Source organism: Tursiops truncatus, chromosome 9 (genome assembly GCF_011762595.2).
Source record: "Tursiops truncatus isolate mTurTru1 chromosome 9, mTurTru1.mat.Y, whole genome shotgun sequence".
Lineage (NCBI taxonomy): Eukaryota > Metazoa > Chordata > Mammalia > Artiodactyla > Delphinidae > Tursiops > Tursiops truncatus.
In genome coordinates, this window is record NC_047042.1 from 50,073,035 (window position 1) to 50,091,122 (window position 18,088).

The 18,088-nt window shown below is 34.6% G+C and overlaps 1 protein-coding gene across 8 annotated transcripts in view; it reads left to right on the forward strand.

Moving 5' to 3' along the window:
* Positions 1-18,088, forward strand: part of KRIT1 (KRIT1 ankyrin repeat containing) — a 43,348-nt gene that overhangs the window by 13,677 nt on the left and 11,583 nt on the right. For all 8 annotated transcript variants that reach the window (XM_019927187.3, XM_019927213.3, XM_019927196.3 and 5 more), the window contains 7 exons: positions 5,976-6,132; positions 7,316-7,423; positions 9,533-9,689; positions 10,703-10,854; positions 15,853-16,019; positions 16,663-16,750; positions 17,243-17,449. In XM_019927187.3, the coding sequence (XP_019782746.1) occupies positions 5,976-6,132; positions 7,316-7,423; positions 9,533-9,689; positions 10,703-10,854; positions 15,853-16,019; positions 16,663-16,750; positions 17,243-17,449 (1,036 nt within the window). The remainder of the gene's footprint in view (positions 1-5,975; positions 6,133-7,315; positions 7,424-9,532; positions 9,690-10,702; positions 10,855-15,852; positions 16,020-16,662; positions 16,751-17,242; positions 17,450-18,088) is intronic.

Genomic DNA, 18,088 nt, shown 5'->3' on the forward strand with positions numbered 1-18,088 from the left:
GCTGCGTTGGGTCTTCGTTGCTGCGTGCAGGCTTTTCTCTGGTTGCAGTGAGTGGGGTCTACTCTTAGATGCAGTGCACAGGCTTCTCATTGCAGTGGCTTCTCTTGTTGCAGAGCATGGGCTCTAGGCACGTGGGCTTCAGTAGTTGTGGCATATGGGCTCATTAGTTGTGGCTTGCAGGCTCTAGAGCTCAGGCTCAGTAGTTGTGGCACATGGGCTTAGTTTCTCCGTGGCATGTGGGATCTTTCCAGATCAGGGCTTAAACCTGTGTCCCCTGCATTGGCAGGCGGATTCTTAACCACTGTGCCACCAGGGAAGCCCTATCCTTATAAAATTTACATGTGTTAGCTACTTATGGTTTGACCTTGCATCATGTTAGAAAAGTATTCTTTTAGTTCTTTGGAAAGCTGTGGTATCAGGAAACACCAAAAGTTTTCATTAGAATTAAAGCCTTCCTTTTTTTTTTTTTTTTTTTTATGAGAGGGATTAGCTCACAGGATTGGAGTTAGCTCTTTCCACTAGTTGCCCAGTGTAGTTCTTGCTCTGGTACTCTTCTCACATAATAATAACTCTTCCCCTCAGCCTGGGTTACGTTCTTAAATTTATGTTCGTAGCAGTAGTTAACTATTTGCTGTAGCCTGTCCTCTAGAAAGGATGTAATTAAGTTGTTTACTATTATTTCTTATGGGAAAGTTGCCTTTGACTTACTGTTTAAAGTGAACTTCTTTGACTAGTTTAAGAAGTGCCTGCACTATTTACGGCCTGTTAAAGTCCACAACTTTTTAGCTGCATGACATTGAGCAAGTGACTTTACTTCAGAGGTCCCCAACCCCCAGGCTGTGGACCGGTACTTGTCCGCGGCCTGTTAGGACCCGGGCCACACAGCAAGAGGTGAGCTGCAGGCGAGCAAGCGAAGCTTCATCTGCCGCTCCCTGTCACTCGCGTTACCTACCGCCTGAACCATCCCCCATCTATGGAAAAATTGTCTCCCATGAAACCAGTCCCTGGTGCCAGAAAGGTTACTGCTGCTTTACTTTACCTCTCTGCATCTTAGTTTATTATCTATATGTAAAATACATTAATTAGATCATTTTCAACTCAAACTCTTTTTATTTCACTGTGATCAAACAGCTTACTGATCAATATTTCTGATCTAGTAGCTAAATATAGTTGCTTTTAATATATATCTTTTCTCCATTAAAAATATGCTGTTTCCTTAAAAATATGCTCCTTTATTAAATAAATATGCTCTTAATTTTTTTTCTGTTTCCTTAAAAATATAATCTTTTATTCTATAAATGTATTCTTAATTGTTTTACCATTACAGGGAATTTTTATACTCAGATTTGGAAAGAGTTACCCTAAATCTTCTTACACTGAACTTACAGTTGTTTCTTCAGATTACTGGTAGATACTGGTAGCAGCAGCAGTACCAGAAGAAATCACATGCTTTTTGTTGAGCTAAACAGAAAGAGGTAGAGAATATAGTTCAAACTCCAAGAAAGTACACTGTGGAATTGAAAAAGACAGAGGCAGTAAATTTTAGCTTAGGAATCCCAAATTTATATTTGCCTATATTGTTGCCCTTTTTGCGGCAGGGCCTTTTTTTCTTCTCTATTAAAAGAATGGTAATATTTTCAATTGCCTATTACATAAAAACAGAAGTATGGTATAGTATTTAATGTGCTTTGGAATGTACCTACGTTTCAGACCCAACTGAAACTTTTAGTTCCTAAAAGTATGGCCTTTAGCAAATTACTTAATGTCTCTAAGGATCTGTTTCTTTATCTAAAAGATGAGCTTAATTTTAGTGCCTCTCTTCAGATTAGAGGAGAAAATGCAAATAAATGCTTTGAAGGGTACCTGGCAGTAATAAGCACTCAAAAAATGTTGTCTGTTATTAAAGTGTTATAAAAATTTAAAGATTTTGATGTCTGAATCTAAAATTCATTACCTGTTGTATTTTTATTTGTAAAGTCGTATTACTGCAATACACCAAGGAAGAGTTTTATCCTTCGATAAAACTAATTTCTGTTAGCTGGAAATAATAACCAAGTTTAATACACCACTAGTAGTATAGGTCACCTTGCAATACTTTTTATTTTTTTTATTTTTGGCTGCATTGGGTCTTCGTTGCTGTGCGCGGGCTTTCTCTAGTTGTGGTGAGCGAGGGCTACTCTTCATTGTGGTGTGCAGGCTTCTCATTGCGGTGGCTCCTTTTGTTGTGGAGCACGGGCTCTAGGCGCACGAACTTCAGTAGTTGTAGCGTGTGAGCTCAGTAGTTTTGGCTCGTGGGCTCTAGAGTGCAGGCTCAGTAGTTGTGGCTCATGGGCTCAGTTGCTCCACAGCATGTGGGATCCTCCCGGACCAGGGCTCAAACCCGTGTCCCCTGCATTGGCAGGCAGATTCCTAACCACTGCGCCACCAGGAAAGTCCTGCAATACTTTTAATAAGATAGATAATTTGATTCATGTGAATTTGAATGAAGACTGATTTAACTGTTTAGTAAAGAACATAAATTACCTTATCTTGGAAATGTACTCTTATTCACTAACTGGTACGAGGATTGAGAAGGGGAATACTGGGCTATCTCATCAAGAGACTGGGATTTGGGGCCTATCTTTATAAGCTTAGACAAGATGTTTTACCCATCTTTCTCTGTTTTCTCATCTTTAAAATGAGGGGTTTTATTAGATCAGTGGTTCTCAAACTTTTGTGTTAGGGTTCCTTGTCATTCTTCAAAATTACAGGATCCCAATTAGCGTTGGTTTATGTGAAGTATATCTAGTGTTACTATATTAGAAGTTTAAACTGAAAAATATTTTAAGCATTTCTTAATTCATTTTAAAATAACAGTAAATATATATTAACATAAATAACAAAGTTTTATGAAATATGCCCTTATTTTCCAAAAACAAAAAAATTAATGAGAAAAGTAGCATTATTTTACATTTTTGCATCTTTTTACTGACTAGCCTTGTAGAAGACAGTTGGATTCTCACATCTGATTCTGCCTTTAATTTGCTGCAATTTTCATGTCAGGTAGCTTCTAGAAAACTCCATTGTACACTTATGAGAAAATGATAATGAAAAGGGCAGATAACATCTTAGTATTATTATGAAAATATGTTTGACCAAGAGGACACCCTGAAAAGATTTCAGAGATCAAAGAGTTTCCTGGATCACTCTTTGAGGACCACTTAATTAAATCACTCCTAGGATTACTCCAACTTCAAAAATTCTCATATTGATGACATGTGCCTAAAAATTTTCTTTACTAGAATCACCATTTTCCAAAACTATTTAAGTTGGCTTTCTCCCCTTATGGGTAACTTGTCAGCCACTCAGTAAAAGTCTCACTGACATCTCATATTTTCTCACCTCTCTCAAATCAGTATCTTCTCTCTCTGATAGTACCTTCAGGCTTCCTATCATTGCTAAAGAGTATTTTAGAACTATGATGATTTGGCTCCCTACAAATTATTCCATCTGATTTCATTTGGGCCTTCACTGTAGCCAGTTGTGTGTTGTCTTTGTCTCATTCATCTTGGCAGCCTTTTGGTCCCCTATAAACTATTCTAAATCTTTCTACTCTTAAGCACTTAAACTTCCACTACCTTTTTTCTCTACTCTCATCAGATAGTTTTACCCCCTATTTTCAAAGACAGTTGACGCCATCAGAAATGTCCTTCTTCTCCACCCCAATCATCAGTTTTTTTGTTCCCATCTCTCTCCTGTATCATAGAGTTTGCATGAAAAATCCTTCTTGTTCCCCATTAAATTCACTTCTTACTTTTCTGCACTTTCTTTCCTCTTGTCTTCAAACATACATGGTTCCTCTCCCTCCTTGAAAAAGAACCTTAATTTGAACCTGCTGCCTCTTCTGGCCACTATCGTGTTTATTCCCTTCCTTTCATAGCCAGACTTCAATGGTAAGGGGGCCACACACACTGCTTTCTCTTTTTCACTCTTCATGAACCTTCTTAACCTTTTCTGAGTTTTTAATCTCTTTCCCTGCTCTGCTGCATTAAATGCTGTTGACCACCCCTTTGTTCAAGGAACAAATTGCAGTTGAAAGGACAGCTATAATGGAGCTATAGTAAAGGTCAGTACAAATGCAAGATATAACTGATACCATTATTATTATTATTGAAATACTGGTCTCCATTCTGTGACCCAAGCATGTGTTTATAGTATGGAAACACCTATACCACGATTCAGAAAACTGGATTCTAACTGGCTGGTAACCATGAGACGTTGGGCAAGTTACTTAACTGGTACAAGCTTCATTTTTTTCATCTGTGCACTAGAAATATCTCTGCCTGCATCATAATTTGCTGTGAAGATTATATTAAGTAATTATATAAGGAAGTACCTTGAAAACTTTAAAGAATCATACAAAATATGTTTATATTAATTATTTTTATTATTACTTCTTGAATTGCTCCCCTAGTATCTTTTCCTATCCTGAAAGTGTTTTTCAAGATGCATTTCATTGTTCTAAAATGTTCATCTTTCTCAAAATTCTCTCAGAAAGATTTCATCCATTCCTCCCAGCCTTAACAGTAATTCTTCTCAGTTGGATGAATTTGCATATTCTTAGATATCTCAAGCCTTTGCCTTCCTCCTGAGTACCAAGTCTGCATTTTCAATTGCCAACTGAACAATTTAGTCACTCATTTTTTTTTCTTTTTTTTTTATATACATAAGGCAGTTTGGAGAATGCAAAGACATAACCTTCAAGGAGCTTCCAGGCTGATAGAAATGTATATATACAAGGATGAAAGTAGATAAAATGAGGTTAAAAACTAAAACTGAAATGGTAAAGTGTAGTGGGAATATACAGGAGGTAGATTTTAAACTGTTTCAGAGAAATAATAGAACTTAACCTAAACAAAGTCAGGAGGGGGAAAAGGACATCTCAAGAATAGCTAAGAACATGAGCAAACAGTCATATGAATAAGAAGGCTAGGATACAATTAGCAGGTTCAGGCTGTAGGAAAACCATAGGGTATGTGAAGGGGAAGAAAGTTGACAGCAAATCGTATTAGTTCTAAAGATGCTATTTTCCCCTCAAATGCACCATATTTAAAAGCAAATTTCCTTTCCCCTTCTACCCATTTATTTCCAAAAAATGAATTACCTTTCCACCATTGCATTAGATTGCGACCTTATATAAGTCTTTATAACCAAATGGTGGACTCACTATGTCTCGCACATTCTTTGTACTCTTTTTCCCACTATCTAGAATATTTACTTCTCTTCAGCATCTCTTCAGCTTCTTCCTATTTAAAATCCAGTTCAAATTATTCTTCTATCAGAACACTTTTCAGAACTGAGACTGAAATCTTATCTTCCTTTTCCAACATTTTTTAAAGCATTAATTATATACTATTATGATTTGACAAATATATATTTTTTGATTGTTCTCCTCAACTGTTACTTAAATTTTACAGTGTTATGTAACTTATCTTATGTTTTTGTTTTCCTCTCTGATTACATTATAAGCCTTTACCAGAGCAGAGACCGTTCATCATAACATATCTTTGTGTCTCCCACATTGCCTCATACAGCAGCTATGTGGAGAATTACGTCTTTGGGCCTATTTTGTAAATCAAAGGCAGGGCTGAGTAAAAAGCATTATTAAATTTATGGGTTACTTTCTGCTTCTGAAAAGAATTTTGACTAAAAATTTTATCTCCCTAATTTATAATTTTTGTATTGTATTTTGTGTGATAGTGATTCTCTGTCATCTACTCTATCTTGTATTTGAGATTATATTTTCTTCCAGTTGATCAGAAATAGAAACAGTTGAACTGAATCAGAGTAATTCATAAGAAATCCCTAAGCACTGAAAACATTACATCTGTGTCTTCATTGCTTGTTCTCTGCCCTAGAAAGATCTTAGATATTGTCTAAAATTTGGATTTTTCAAACATTTCAGGTGACTTTTTAGGTGTTTTATTTTTTTATAGGTATGGAAAAGTTGAAGCCACTCGCATATTGTTAGAGAAGGGAAAGTGCAATCCAAACCTTTTAAATGGACAACTTAGTTCTCCTCTTCATTTTGCTGCTGGAGGAGGACATGCTGAAATAGTACAGATTCTCCTAAACCATCCAGAAGTTGACAGAGTAAGTTATTTTCCAGGCTTTTTTTTTTTTTTTTTTTTAATGATCAAACAGTGAATAACAATGACACTAAAATGGTAAGTTATACACTTGAGAGGTCAGCTGAAAAATAAAAACAAATTTCACTTACTATATAGAATAAGTAATATTTATGGGTATACTTTGCTTTTGTACATACTTTTTTAGATTATAGTAAAATATGTCTCACATAAAATTTACCATTTTAGCCATTTTTAGATGTACATTGGCATTAAGTACATTTACATTGTTTTAGAACCATCACCGCCATGCATCTACAGAATGTACATAAAATTTAACCTCTTTTCACTTTATAGTGTATTTTCTCAAAAATATCTTTAAGAAGGAAAAGGATATTTTGGAATTTGTATTAACAAGTATTTTGGGGCTTCCCTGGTGGTGCAGTGGTTCAGAATCCACCTGCCGATGCAGGGGACGGGGGTTTGAGCCCTGCTCCGGGAAGATCCCACATGCCGCGGAGCAGCTAAGCCCATTCACCACAACTACTGAACTTGTGCTCTAGAGCCTGCGAGCCACAGCTACTGAGCACACACGCCTAGAGCCCGTGCTCTGCAACAAGAAAGGCCACCACAATGAGAAGCCCACGCATCACAACGAAGAGTAGCCCCCACTCGCCCCAGCTAGAGAAAGCCCATGCACAGCAACAAAGACCCAGCGCAGCCAAAAATAAATTAAATAAATAATTTTTTTTAAAAAAAGCTTTAACAAAACCTTTGTTGTTACTATAATCAGAACTTTTTTTTGGGGGGGGTGCGCGGGCCTCTCAGTGCTGTGGCCTCCCCCACTGCGGAGCACAGGCTCCGGACGCGCAGGCTCAGCGGCCATGGCTCACGGGCCTAGCCGCTCTGCGGCATGCGGGATCCTCCCGGACCGGGGCACAAACCCACGTCCCCCGCATCGGCAGGCGGACTCCCAACCACTGCGCCACCAGGGAAGCCCTATAATCAGAACTTTTGAAAAACAGTAATCACATTGATTAGTGCTTTGAGTCATCTTTGGCAGTTCATGTTTAAGTATAGCATGCACTAAGTTTGCTTAATATGTACTTAACACTTGACAATAGTTTTGTAATGAAACTTTGATATTTTCCCTTATTTGTACATTTGTAATGCCTTTTATCTTTAACCTTTTCCCCCCACATTTCTAGCACATAACAGACCAACAAGGAAGATCTCCTTTAAATATTTGTGAAGAAAACAAACAAAATAATTGGGAAGAAGCTGCAAAATTGTTGAAGGAAGCCATTAACAAACCAGTAAGAATTATCTTCATAAACTAATTAGAGCCAAGCATTGTATTTAAATTGATAAGTAATTTGAGGATCTGTGTCAAGGGTGGAAGGATATAAATGTATGGATGGCTTCTTTCCTGCTTTTATAAAACCTCATGGTTAGACTTCATAGGTATTAAATTTGTTATCATCCCTAACATTTGGATATTTATTCTTGCATATCAAAATAAAACTGCATAAATAAATCTTTCGATCAGTTAAAATTAATCTAATTTCTAGTGTAATCTGTATACTTGGTGTGCTGATTACAAATTTTAGCCTATTCATTGGAGCATCTCTCTCTACTTAGGCCTTCTAAGTAATATATTTGTAAATATTGGGCTGGCCAAAAAGTTCGTTCGAGTTTTTCCATAATGTATGAAAAACCTGAACGAACTTTCTGGCCAACCCAATAATAATATTACACTTCATTTGGTAATTTAGTTTTGGCAAGTTGTCATCTATTACAGATTCATCTTCCTCCTCAAGATAGTGAATGGGTTAAAATAGGAGATTTCTAAGTCTTTTATTCTGCCAATTCAACCTGGCCTTTCCAGCTACTTATGTACAAAATAATTAGCAGTGACATTAAAATAGAGAAGAATTAACAATTAGAAAAAACTCAGTTATGCCTGAAAGTTATAGTGATGTTAAAACTGTTATCAGTTTAAAAATTGTTTGGAAACTTAAAAAACAGATGAAAGGATTTATACCAACTGATAAAGGATAAAAGTTTTATACCAACAGGTATAACCCGTATGTTTGAGCCTTTCCAGACATTTCTATTAAGTAGGCAATGAGTATTTGTTGAATATTTTTGTAAATTTAACACCATAAAATGCTGAAAGTGATGTGATAAAGAATACATATTCTTTATTTATTCAGTACATGATCTCTGCCTTTAAGGAAAATTACACACATTCATACACATTTTTGTCAAAACACTATTCCCTGAGTACAGGACAAAAGCAAGGAAATAGATAAGCAGTACAGGCACCCTTATGTTATACTTCATTGCAATTTGTTTTCTATTTGTATAGTTAAAACACATTTTTAGGGACTTCCCTGGCAGCACAGTGGTTAAGAATCTGCCTGCCAATGCAGGGGCCACGGGTTTGAGCCCTGATCCAGGAAGATCCCACATGCTGTGGAGCAACTAAGCCCATGCGCCACAGCTACTGAGGGTGCTCTAGACCCCGCGAGCCACAACTGCTGAAGCCCGTGTGCTGCAATGAAGAGTAACCCCCTCTTGCCACAACTAGAGAAAGCCCGTGTGCAGCAACAAAGACCCAACACAGCCACAAATAAATAAATAAATTTTGTAAAAAACCATTTTTATTTCTTATATAATTTTTATATCTGAATGTATAAAAGGAATTAGGTACTTTTATCTAAAATGAACTGTCCTGGAAGTTGTTTGGTGGCATCAGTTACTTCCTATAACAATAAAAATGTATTGAGAATATCATTTCTCTCTGGGATTTTCTGAACAGGAGGAAAGAAACTGGCTCGTGGTCCATTGTTTCATAACTTTTATCTGCAAAGTCTTCTATCACAGATTCCTCTTAGGACAAATTATTGCTGGTACACATTTCTACATTCTAATTTGTGGCTCACTAAACTCACGAGGTACTTGACTAACACCAGATTTAGTTAACCAAGTCTATATCCCCCATTTGATATTTACATTGTACATTAATGGCTTTAAAATATACTTTCAGAAGATTTTGAAGTTGAATATTTTTTAAAAACCCATTTGCCTTAGTTTCTCAAACTTATTTGACCATGGAATATTCAGAGGAAAACATGTTAGAAAATATAAATAATGAAAAAAAAATTTTTTTTAATATCGCTAGAAGGTCCAGTGGTTAGGACTCTGTGCTTCCACTGCAGGGGGGGTGCAGGTTCAATCCCTAATTGGTGAAGTAAGATCCTGCAAGCCACATGGCAAGGCAAAAATAAATAAAATATTGCCAGAAGATTCTCACTTGAAGTTGTTTTTAAGCAGATGAAGTTGAAATTAAAGCATTTTGTTGTATTGGGATGTATAATTTATAACCAGGTTGCATAATTTATTATCATTCTTTGTCCTAGTATGAAAAAGTTCGAATATACAGAATGGATGGATCATACCGTTCTGTTGAACTGAAGCATGGAAATAATACCTCAGTGCAGCAGATAATGGAAGGAATGCGTCTCTCTCAAGAAACACAGCAATATTTCACTATTTGGATCTGTTCAGAAAATCTCAGTAAGAAATTTGTTATTCTGTTGTATAAACCTGATTATTCCTTTTTGAGAGTGGGTTGGTAAACTTAAGTATAGCATCAATTATTATTGACTTTTAAATTTTCAAATGAGACAGTGTTCTTCTCTTTTATACAGATTGTTTATGTTCAGACTGCTGAAACAGATAAACCTCTGCTTCCTCCTGGCCCCTCTTTGTTCATACAATGGTTTTTTTTTTTTTTTTTTTTTGCGGTATGCGGGCCTCTCACTGTTGTGGCCTCTCCCGCTGCAGAGCACAGGCTCCGGACGCGCAGGCTCAGCGGCCATGGCTCACGGGCCCAGCCGCTCCGCAGCATGTGGGATCCTCCCGGACCAGGGCACGAACCCGCGGCCCCTGCATCGGCAGGCGTACTCTCAACCACTGTGCCACCAGGGAAGCCCGCGTACAATGTTTGAAATGATAAAAACCAAAACATTTTTCTTTGGCAATGAATTTGATTTGAATGCTGTTAAACGTAGTGCTCATCCAACTTGCCTTTATTTTCAGTGCTCACCTCATCTCAGAATAATACAGATTTTCTTTTTCTATATATTGGTTTTCTATCAGATCTTTGTTATTTAAACTCGACCCAATGTCATTATAGATTTGTCTCTCAGACAAAGTATTGCAGATACATAAGGGATTTCATTGAGGTGGTTGTGATTGGTTATCTAGTGATTTAATTGTATTTTTTTAAACACCAAATTCTACTGATTTTCTCATTAAATAGGCTATCATGGAATTAAGGATCTTAAATATATTTGATAAATTTTATTCATTTTCAGATTTAGTCTCATAATTCTTATATTCTTAATAAACAATTAACCTCAAATTGGGTAGTAATGTTGATTAAAGTCAATATTGATTTAAATTTAGATCTGTAATTTGTGTGTGTTCAGTACTTAGGTACAGAGAGTTTGATAAAAAGTTTCTATGTGTTGATATAATTGGTTCATTTTTACATTATCATTTATAAAAGGAAAGATGTTTTTCAGGCCTTCAACTCAAGCCTTATCATAAACCATTGCAACATGTTCGTGACTGGCCAGAAATACTTGCTGAATTGACTAATTTGGATCCCCAAAGGGAGACACCACAGCTTTTCCTAAGAAGAGATGTGAGACTTCCTTTGGAAGTTGAGAAAAAGGTTTGCTCAGAAATCTTTTTTACAGTCATTTAAATGTTCAGAATCTACTGAGTTCCTGTTTTAAGCACTAGAGGCAAAAATTGTACTCTTCCTTTACAGGAGGTTTTATTTCTGTTTTTCTGTTCAATCCTTACATCCCTGTTGTAAGTGGTAGAGTTTGAGTCAGTCTACTTACAAAGCCCCTGGTTGGTTTTTCCATTTCCCCACCTCCATTGTCTTAGAATACAAAAGAAATAGAGAATCCATCCTAAGGAGAATTACCAACCAGATGGGAGAAAGATTTTAGAGTAGAAAAAAATTTTAGAGTAGTTAGAAAGGGAGTACAGTGTCAGATAAACTTAATAAATGGCTAATCAGTTGCGTAAGTTTCAAAGGAGCAAAGAGATGCATTGGTGTAAGGGGAGAACAGAAAAAATATTCTGGATAGAGAAGATTATATTTACAAAGGGGACATTAAAAAGTTATTCTCAACAGTCGGTAAATAGCTGTTTTTGACTCAACAGAGAACTATATAGATAGTAAAAAATGAGAATGGAATTTACATTTGATTAAAAAAAGGTCTGTCCCAAACAAGTATGTTTGGATTTGAATTACTGTAAATTTTAGAGGAGAAGTGAAATAATGTCATCTGAGGGACGACTGGACAAGGAAGAAACCTAAGGGAGATGTTACAAGTTAAACTAGGTGATAATCTAAGTACAGTGGTAGCTGTGAAAACTGGGGGAAAAAGAAAATTTCCAGGCTCTCATAAATTTGGTGAAGAAAAAATACACAATTTCCAGATTCTTTATTCAAGAAAATATTAAACAGACAAGGTTAAACAAATTTTAGCACATGAAAATTTCAGTGACCTTGTCCAAACTTGGTAAATGTTTTATGCCTGACTATTCATATTGTCCCTCTTCTGTTATCAATCTAAAGGTAAAAAAGCCATTTGACAAAATCCAGTAGCCTTTCATGGTAAAACTCTCAGAAAACTAGGATAGATGGGAACTTCCTCAGTGTAATAAATGGCATTTATGAAAAACCCACAGTTAACATACTCAGTGGTGAAAGACTGAAAACTCCTCCTAAGAACAAGACAAGGATACCTGCTTTCACCACTGCTGTTTAACAAGAACTAGAAGTTCTAACCAAAGCAATGAGCCACACTCCCCCAACCACCACCGCCCAAAAAAAAGGAAAGAAAGAAAAGAAAAAAAAAGAAAGGCATCCAGATTGGAAAGGAAAAAGTAAAACTGTCTCTGTTGATCACAAATGACATTATCCTGTATATAGGAAATTCTAAAGAATCTACACAAAAGCTACTAGGGCTAATAAATGGATTCAGCAAAGTTGTAGGGTACAAGCTTAACACACGAAAATCAGTTGTTTCTATAACCAGCCACAGACACTCCCCCCCCCCAAAAAAGGAAACTAAAAACTCCATTAAAATAACTTCTAAAAGAATAAAATACCTAGGAATAAGTTAAACAAGAGAGCTGCAAAACTCGTACACTGAAAACTACAAAAACATTGCTGAAATAAATTAAAGAAGACATAAGTAACTAGAAAGACTTCCCATGTTCAAGGATAAGAAGACTTAATATTGTTAAGACATCAATACAAGCAAAGTGATCTACCAATTCAACACAATTCCCTAACAACAGACGTTTTTGCAGAAATGGGAAAGGCAATCCCCAAATTCATTGCAAAGGGCCTTGAACAGCCAAAACATTCTTGAAAAAGAAGAATAAAGTTGTGGGATTCACATTTCCAAATTTCTTAGTACAAAGCTACAGTAATCCAAACAATGTGGTACTGGTATAAGGATAGACATAGACTAGTGGAATAGAATTGAGAGTCCTGAAGTAACCCCATATATCCATGCCAACTGCTTTTTGACAAGGATGCCAAATGCATCCAATGAAGAAAACATAGTCTCTTCAACAGATGATGCTGGGACAACTGGAAATTCATATGCAAAAAGTATAAAATTAGACCCTGATCTCACACCACATCAGAAATTGACTCAGTGTATCAATAACCTAAATATAAAAGCCAAAACCATAAAACTCTTAGGACAAAATATATGGGTTGTCTTCATGACCTTAGATTTGGCCTTGGAGTTTTAGATATGACACCAAAAACATGAGTAACAAAAGAAAAAATCGATAAATGAGACTTCATCAAAATTAAAAGCATTTGTAAATCAAAGGACATTATCAAGAAAAAGACAAGCTAGAGAATGCAAGAACATATTTGCAAATCATAAATCTGGTAAGTGTTTACTATCCAGAATATTAAAAGAACTACAACTCCACAACGAAAAGACAACCCAATTAAATTGGGTAAAGGACTTAAATATCATTTCTCCAGTAAAGATATACAAGTGGCCAACAAGCATATGCAAAGACACTCAGCATTATCAGTCATTAAGGAAATGCAAATCAAAACACAATGAGAAACCACTTCACACCTACTAGAATGGTTGTAATAATAAAAATTTATAAAAGAAGATGTTGAGTTTTGATGAAGATATAGAGAAATTGGAACCCTTGTATGTTGTAGGTAGGAGTGTAAAATGGTGCAGCTGCTGTGGAAAACAGTTGAGTGGTTCTTCCAAAAACTAAACATAGAATTACCATTTGATCCAGCAGTTCCACTCCTAGGTATATACCTAAAGGAAACAAGAACTCAAACAGATACTTGCATTCCATCATTCTTAACAGCATTATTCATAATAACCAAAAAGGTGGACACAAGCTAAAGTGTTCATCAACAGATAAATGGATGAAGAAAATGGAATATTATTCAGCCATAAAAAGGAATGAAGTTTTGATACATGTCGTAACATGGATGAACCTTGAAAACATGCTAGGTGAAATAAGCCATACACAAAAGGACAAATACTGTTTGATTCTACTTATCTTAAATAAATATCTAGAATAGATACTATAAACAGAAAGTATATTAGTGTGATGGGGGGAGAGAATGAGGACTTAATGGTTACAGAGTTTCTGTTTGGGCAATGAAAATATGGAAATAGTTGTGATGGTTCACAACATTGTGAATGTAATTAATGCCACTAAATTCTACAGTTAAAAATAGTTAAAATGGTAAACTTTGTTAGCAGTTCTTAAAATGTAATAGATGTATGAAATTTGCAAATAATCTAAATATACTCAGCCTGTCTTCTTTCTTTCTAAGTAATATTTTTAAAGTTGGCTGGTAGAGAAAGAGCAATAATGATAATACTTGGATATTAATTAATTGCATATTATGTTACAAATAATACAAAGTAGGTTCAAGTGAGAAGAAGCAAGGCTTAGTGAGTACTTAAGGTGAATCAGAATATCACGATCATCTGATAAAGTGGTTGCGTTCTTTTTCACTCATTGTGTAATTGAAAAATTCCTATTTTTACCACCTGAAAAATAGAAGAATTGTATTTTTTTGGTTAGGATTATTCTTTTAGGATGAAAAGAGCCTGCTTTCATTTAAAAAGAACAATCGTTGACTAATAGTCACTGAACACACTATTAGGAATTATAATTATTCTCTATTCAAACTCTTCAAATTCTTTAAGTTAATTTTTATTAGAAAAATGTTTTCTTTCATTTTTTCCCAACAATTATTTTGAGAAATTAAAAACCCATAGGAAAGTTGAAAAAGTAATAAACTTCATACCATCATATACCATTCATTAAATTCACTAATTGTTAACATTTTGCTACATTGGTTTCATCTTTCCTCTCTTTTGGTTGTGAACCATTTAAAATTGAGTTGCAGACATCCTGGCACTTCATCCCTAAATATTTTAACATGCATCTTCTAAGAACAAGGATGTACCTACATAGTACAGTACCACTTTCACCCTAATAAAATTAATGTTTCCATAATAACCTCTAATATCAGACCCATATTCAGATTTCCCCCCAATTTTTCAGTCTCTTAACTCCCAACTGAAGGAGCTAGTCAGCGTTCATGCTTTGCATTTGATTACTGTCTCTTTAAGTCTCCTTTAATCTAGAGCAATCCCCTTATCTTTTTTTCCCCATGAAATTCTGTTTCAGTTTTTTTAATATTATCAATATATGGAGTATTATAGTATTTTAGTTAGTATGACAACATTTCTTTTGCCATAAGGAATTTGGGTCATTTTGAATCATATTTGGAAACATACTAAGTATTCATTCAGAATCTCTATAATTGGTGATTATTTCCAAGTAGAAATGTATTCTTTAGGCTGGCATTTTTCAATGTTTGTTAATCTTATCAGATAAAGTGAAACTTTAAAGTTTTCAAAACTTAAAAAAGTATGCTCTCCTTTAGTGTTATTTGAAAGTGCAAAGTACTGAATATTTTTTAGTCAAATAAAAAATGTTAAGCTTTTTTCAAACTTCATGTGTCCTTCTGGGAGTTAATACTTCCTTTTATCTTCTTTGAGGTTCACTACTATATTGGGTGAAGCACAGATTGTAGAAGAATGTTTGAGGAATATAAAGAATTTAAGTAAAATTGTACTATAAGTTATACACACTCATATCCATAAACTGATGATAATTTTATTGAACTGTGAATCAGAGGTTAGCAACCTATGGCCTACTGCTGTATCTGACCTGTTGCCTACTTTTGTATATCCTGCAAGCTATTAATGGTTGAAAAAAATTCAAAAGAATATTTCATGTCATGTGAACATTTCATGAAATTCAAATTTCAGAATCAATATAAAAAGTTTTAGTAGAACTCCAACATTTGTAGATGTATTGTCTATAGATGCTTTTGTGCTACAATAGCAGAGTTGAGTCGTTCTAACAGACTATCTGACTCACAAAGCTTAAAATATTACTATCTGGGCTTTAATAGAAAAAAATTGTCAACCTTTGCTCTAAAGCAATAACAGCGTATTTATATGAAATTACATAGCTTTTGCTTTTTCATATTAGATAGTGGCAAGTTGTACATTTATAACAGGAAATTGTGACCTAATAACCAAATTATACTTTTTCTTTTAAGATTGAAGACCCATTAGCTATTCTTATTCTCTTTGATGAAGCCAGATATAATTTACTGAAGGGCTTTTATACGGCTCCTGATGCTAAACTGATAACATTGGCAAGTCTACTGTTGCAGATAGTTTATGGAAATTATGAGAGTAAGAAACACAAGCAAGGTTTCCTAAAGTAAGTATTTAATACAATTCATGGTCTTGTGCTATACCCAAGGTTCAGTTTAACCAAGAAAATTTAGAAATATTACGTTACTAAGAACTATTTAGACGTTGGTTTGGAATTAAATAATATAAGGCATGGAATGAGAAAAAAAAAAAAAAAAGTAAAGCATTCTTTACGTTACACTCTCTCCAAAGTTCTTTTTCTTATATTTGAATATAGTTTGATATGCCTTATACTTGTTAGCTTTATCTTTCTTTACTGTATGTTTAAATAAGTTCACTAAAGCCTGACTTGGATTAGTAGAAAAAATGTTACAAGGCAGATGCATTTCACCATATACCACCACAAAAACTAGTTCATGTTTCATATTGAGAGAAAACATTGAGGTTTAGCACATTTAAAGTTTGTTTATTGTAGTTTTAAATATTCAAAAATATTTTGTGGCTACTGAAAGAAGAAACATTTCTCTAAATTGAGCAATATTAGGATCGTGACTTTTTGCTTAAAATGTTGAGAGTTCTCCGATATGTTACAATATAATATTTTTCAGCTCAAAAATCATATTAATTAAAGCCATTTACATGTAAATGATTATATTACTGTAGCTACTAAAGATGATTTATTTAAAAGATGTTGGTGTATTTGCTTACAGTGAAGAAAATCTAAAATCCATTGTACCTATTACCAAATTGAAAAGTAAGGCACCTCACTGGACAAACCGAATACTTCATGAATACAAGGTAAGCTGTTAAATAGAAATAAAAAGACATTTTATAGCCTAGTTGAAATTTTGTTAGTATTATTAATATGTTTTAAACATAGGTACATTACATTTTATTCTTGAAATTAAATAAGGATCTTATAGTTCACATGCCTGAAAGGAAAAGGAGCAAAATAGTTTTATTTTTAATAATGTAGAATCTTTTACTGAATACCGTCTGTATGCTGGATACTGTGGTAAGTGCTAGAGATTAAAAAAACATGAGATAATACACTATCTCTATCCATGAGGCACTTAAAAATGTAATAGAATAGATAAACATTATTTTTAGACCTTGATATTTCTTTTTTTTTAATATAAGATCTCAAAAGAAAAACTGCCTTTGGTATAATGTCACACAATTTTATTTGTCTTTGGGATAGCCTTGATTTTAGAAACTGTTTAGTTGACCTGTTTGGATTATCAAAGGTACATTCTCCTTTCACATCTGTTTATTTTACTTTGTTTTTAGAATCTTAGTACAAGTGAAGGTGTCAGTAAAGAAATGCATCACCTACAGCGCATGTTCTTACAGAATTGTTGGGAAATTCCTACATATGGAGCAGCTTTTTTCATAGGACAGATATTTACAAAGGCAAGCCCCAGTAATCATAAAGTCATCCCTGTGTATGTAGGTGTGAATATAAAAGGACTTCATCTTCTCAATATGGAAACTAAGGTAGATTTTCATCTTTTCAGCTGTTTTTGACCAGTCACATTATGTAATATCTAAAATAACAGTACTAGCCTACATGAACAATTTCATTCATTTATAATAGCAAAGGATAGGGGGGTGAAAACGAAATGATTATCAATAGGGAGTTAACATATTAATTGTAACATTGAAATACCTTGCAGCCATATAAAAGAATGAAGAATATTTTTCTGTGGAATGATCTCCAAGATATATTTGGTGCTGAACCATATGTAATATGCTACCATTCATGTAAAAATGGGTGGAAATGGGTATTTATCTGAAGAAAACAGAAACGCTAACACAAAAAGATACATGCACATCCCTGTTCATTGAAACATTATTTACAATGGCCAAGATAAACAACCTAAGTGTCCATCAGTGGATGAATGGCTAAAGAAAATGTGTAAATATATACAATGGAATATTAATCGGCCATTAAAAAGAATGAAGTCTTTCATTTGCAACAATATGGATGGACCTTGAGGGCATTATGCCTAGTGAAATAAGTCAGACAAAGATAAATACTATATGATCTCACTATTTATATGTGGAATCTTTTTTTAAAAAAAAAACAAGCTCATAAGATACAAAGAACAGACTGGTGGTTGCCAAAGGCAGGGA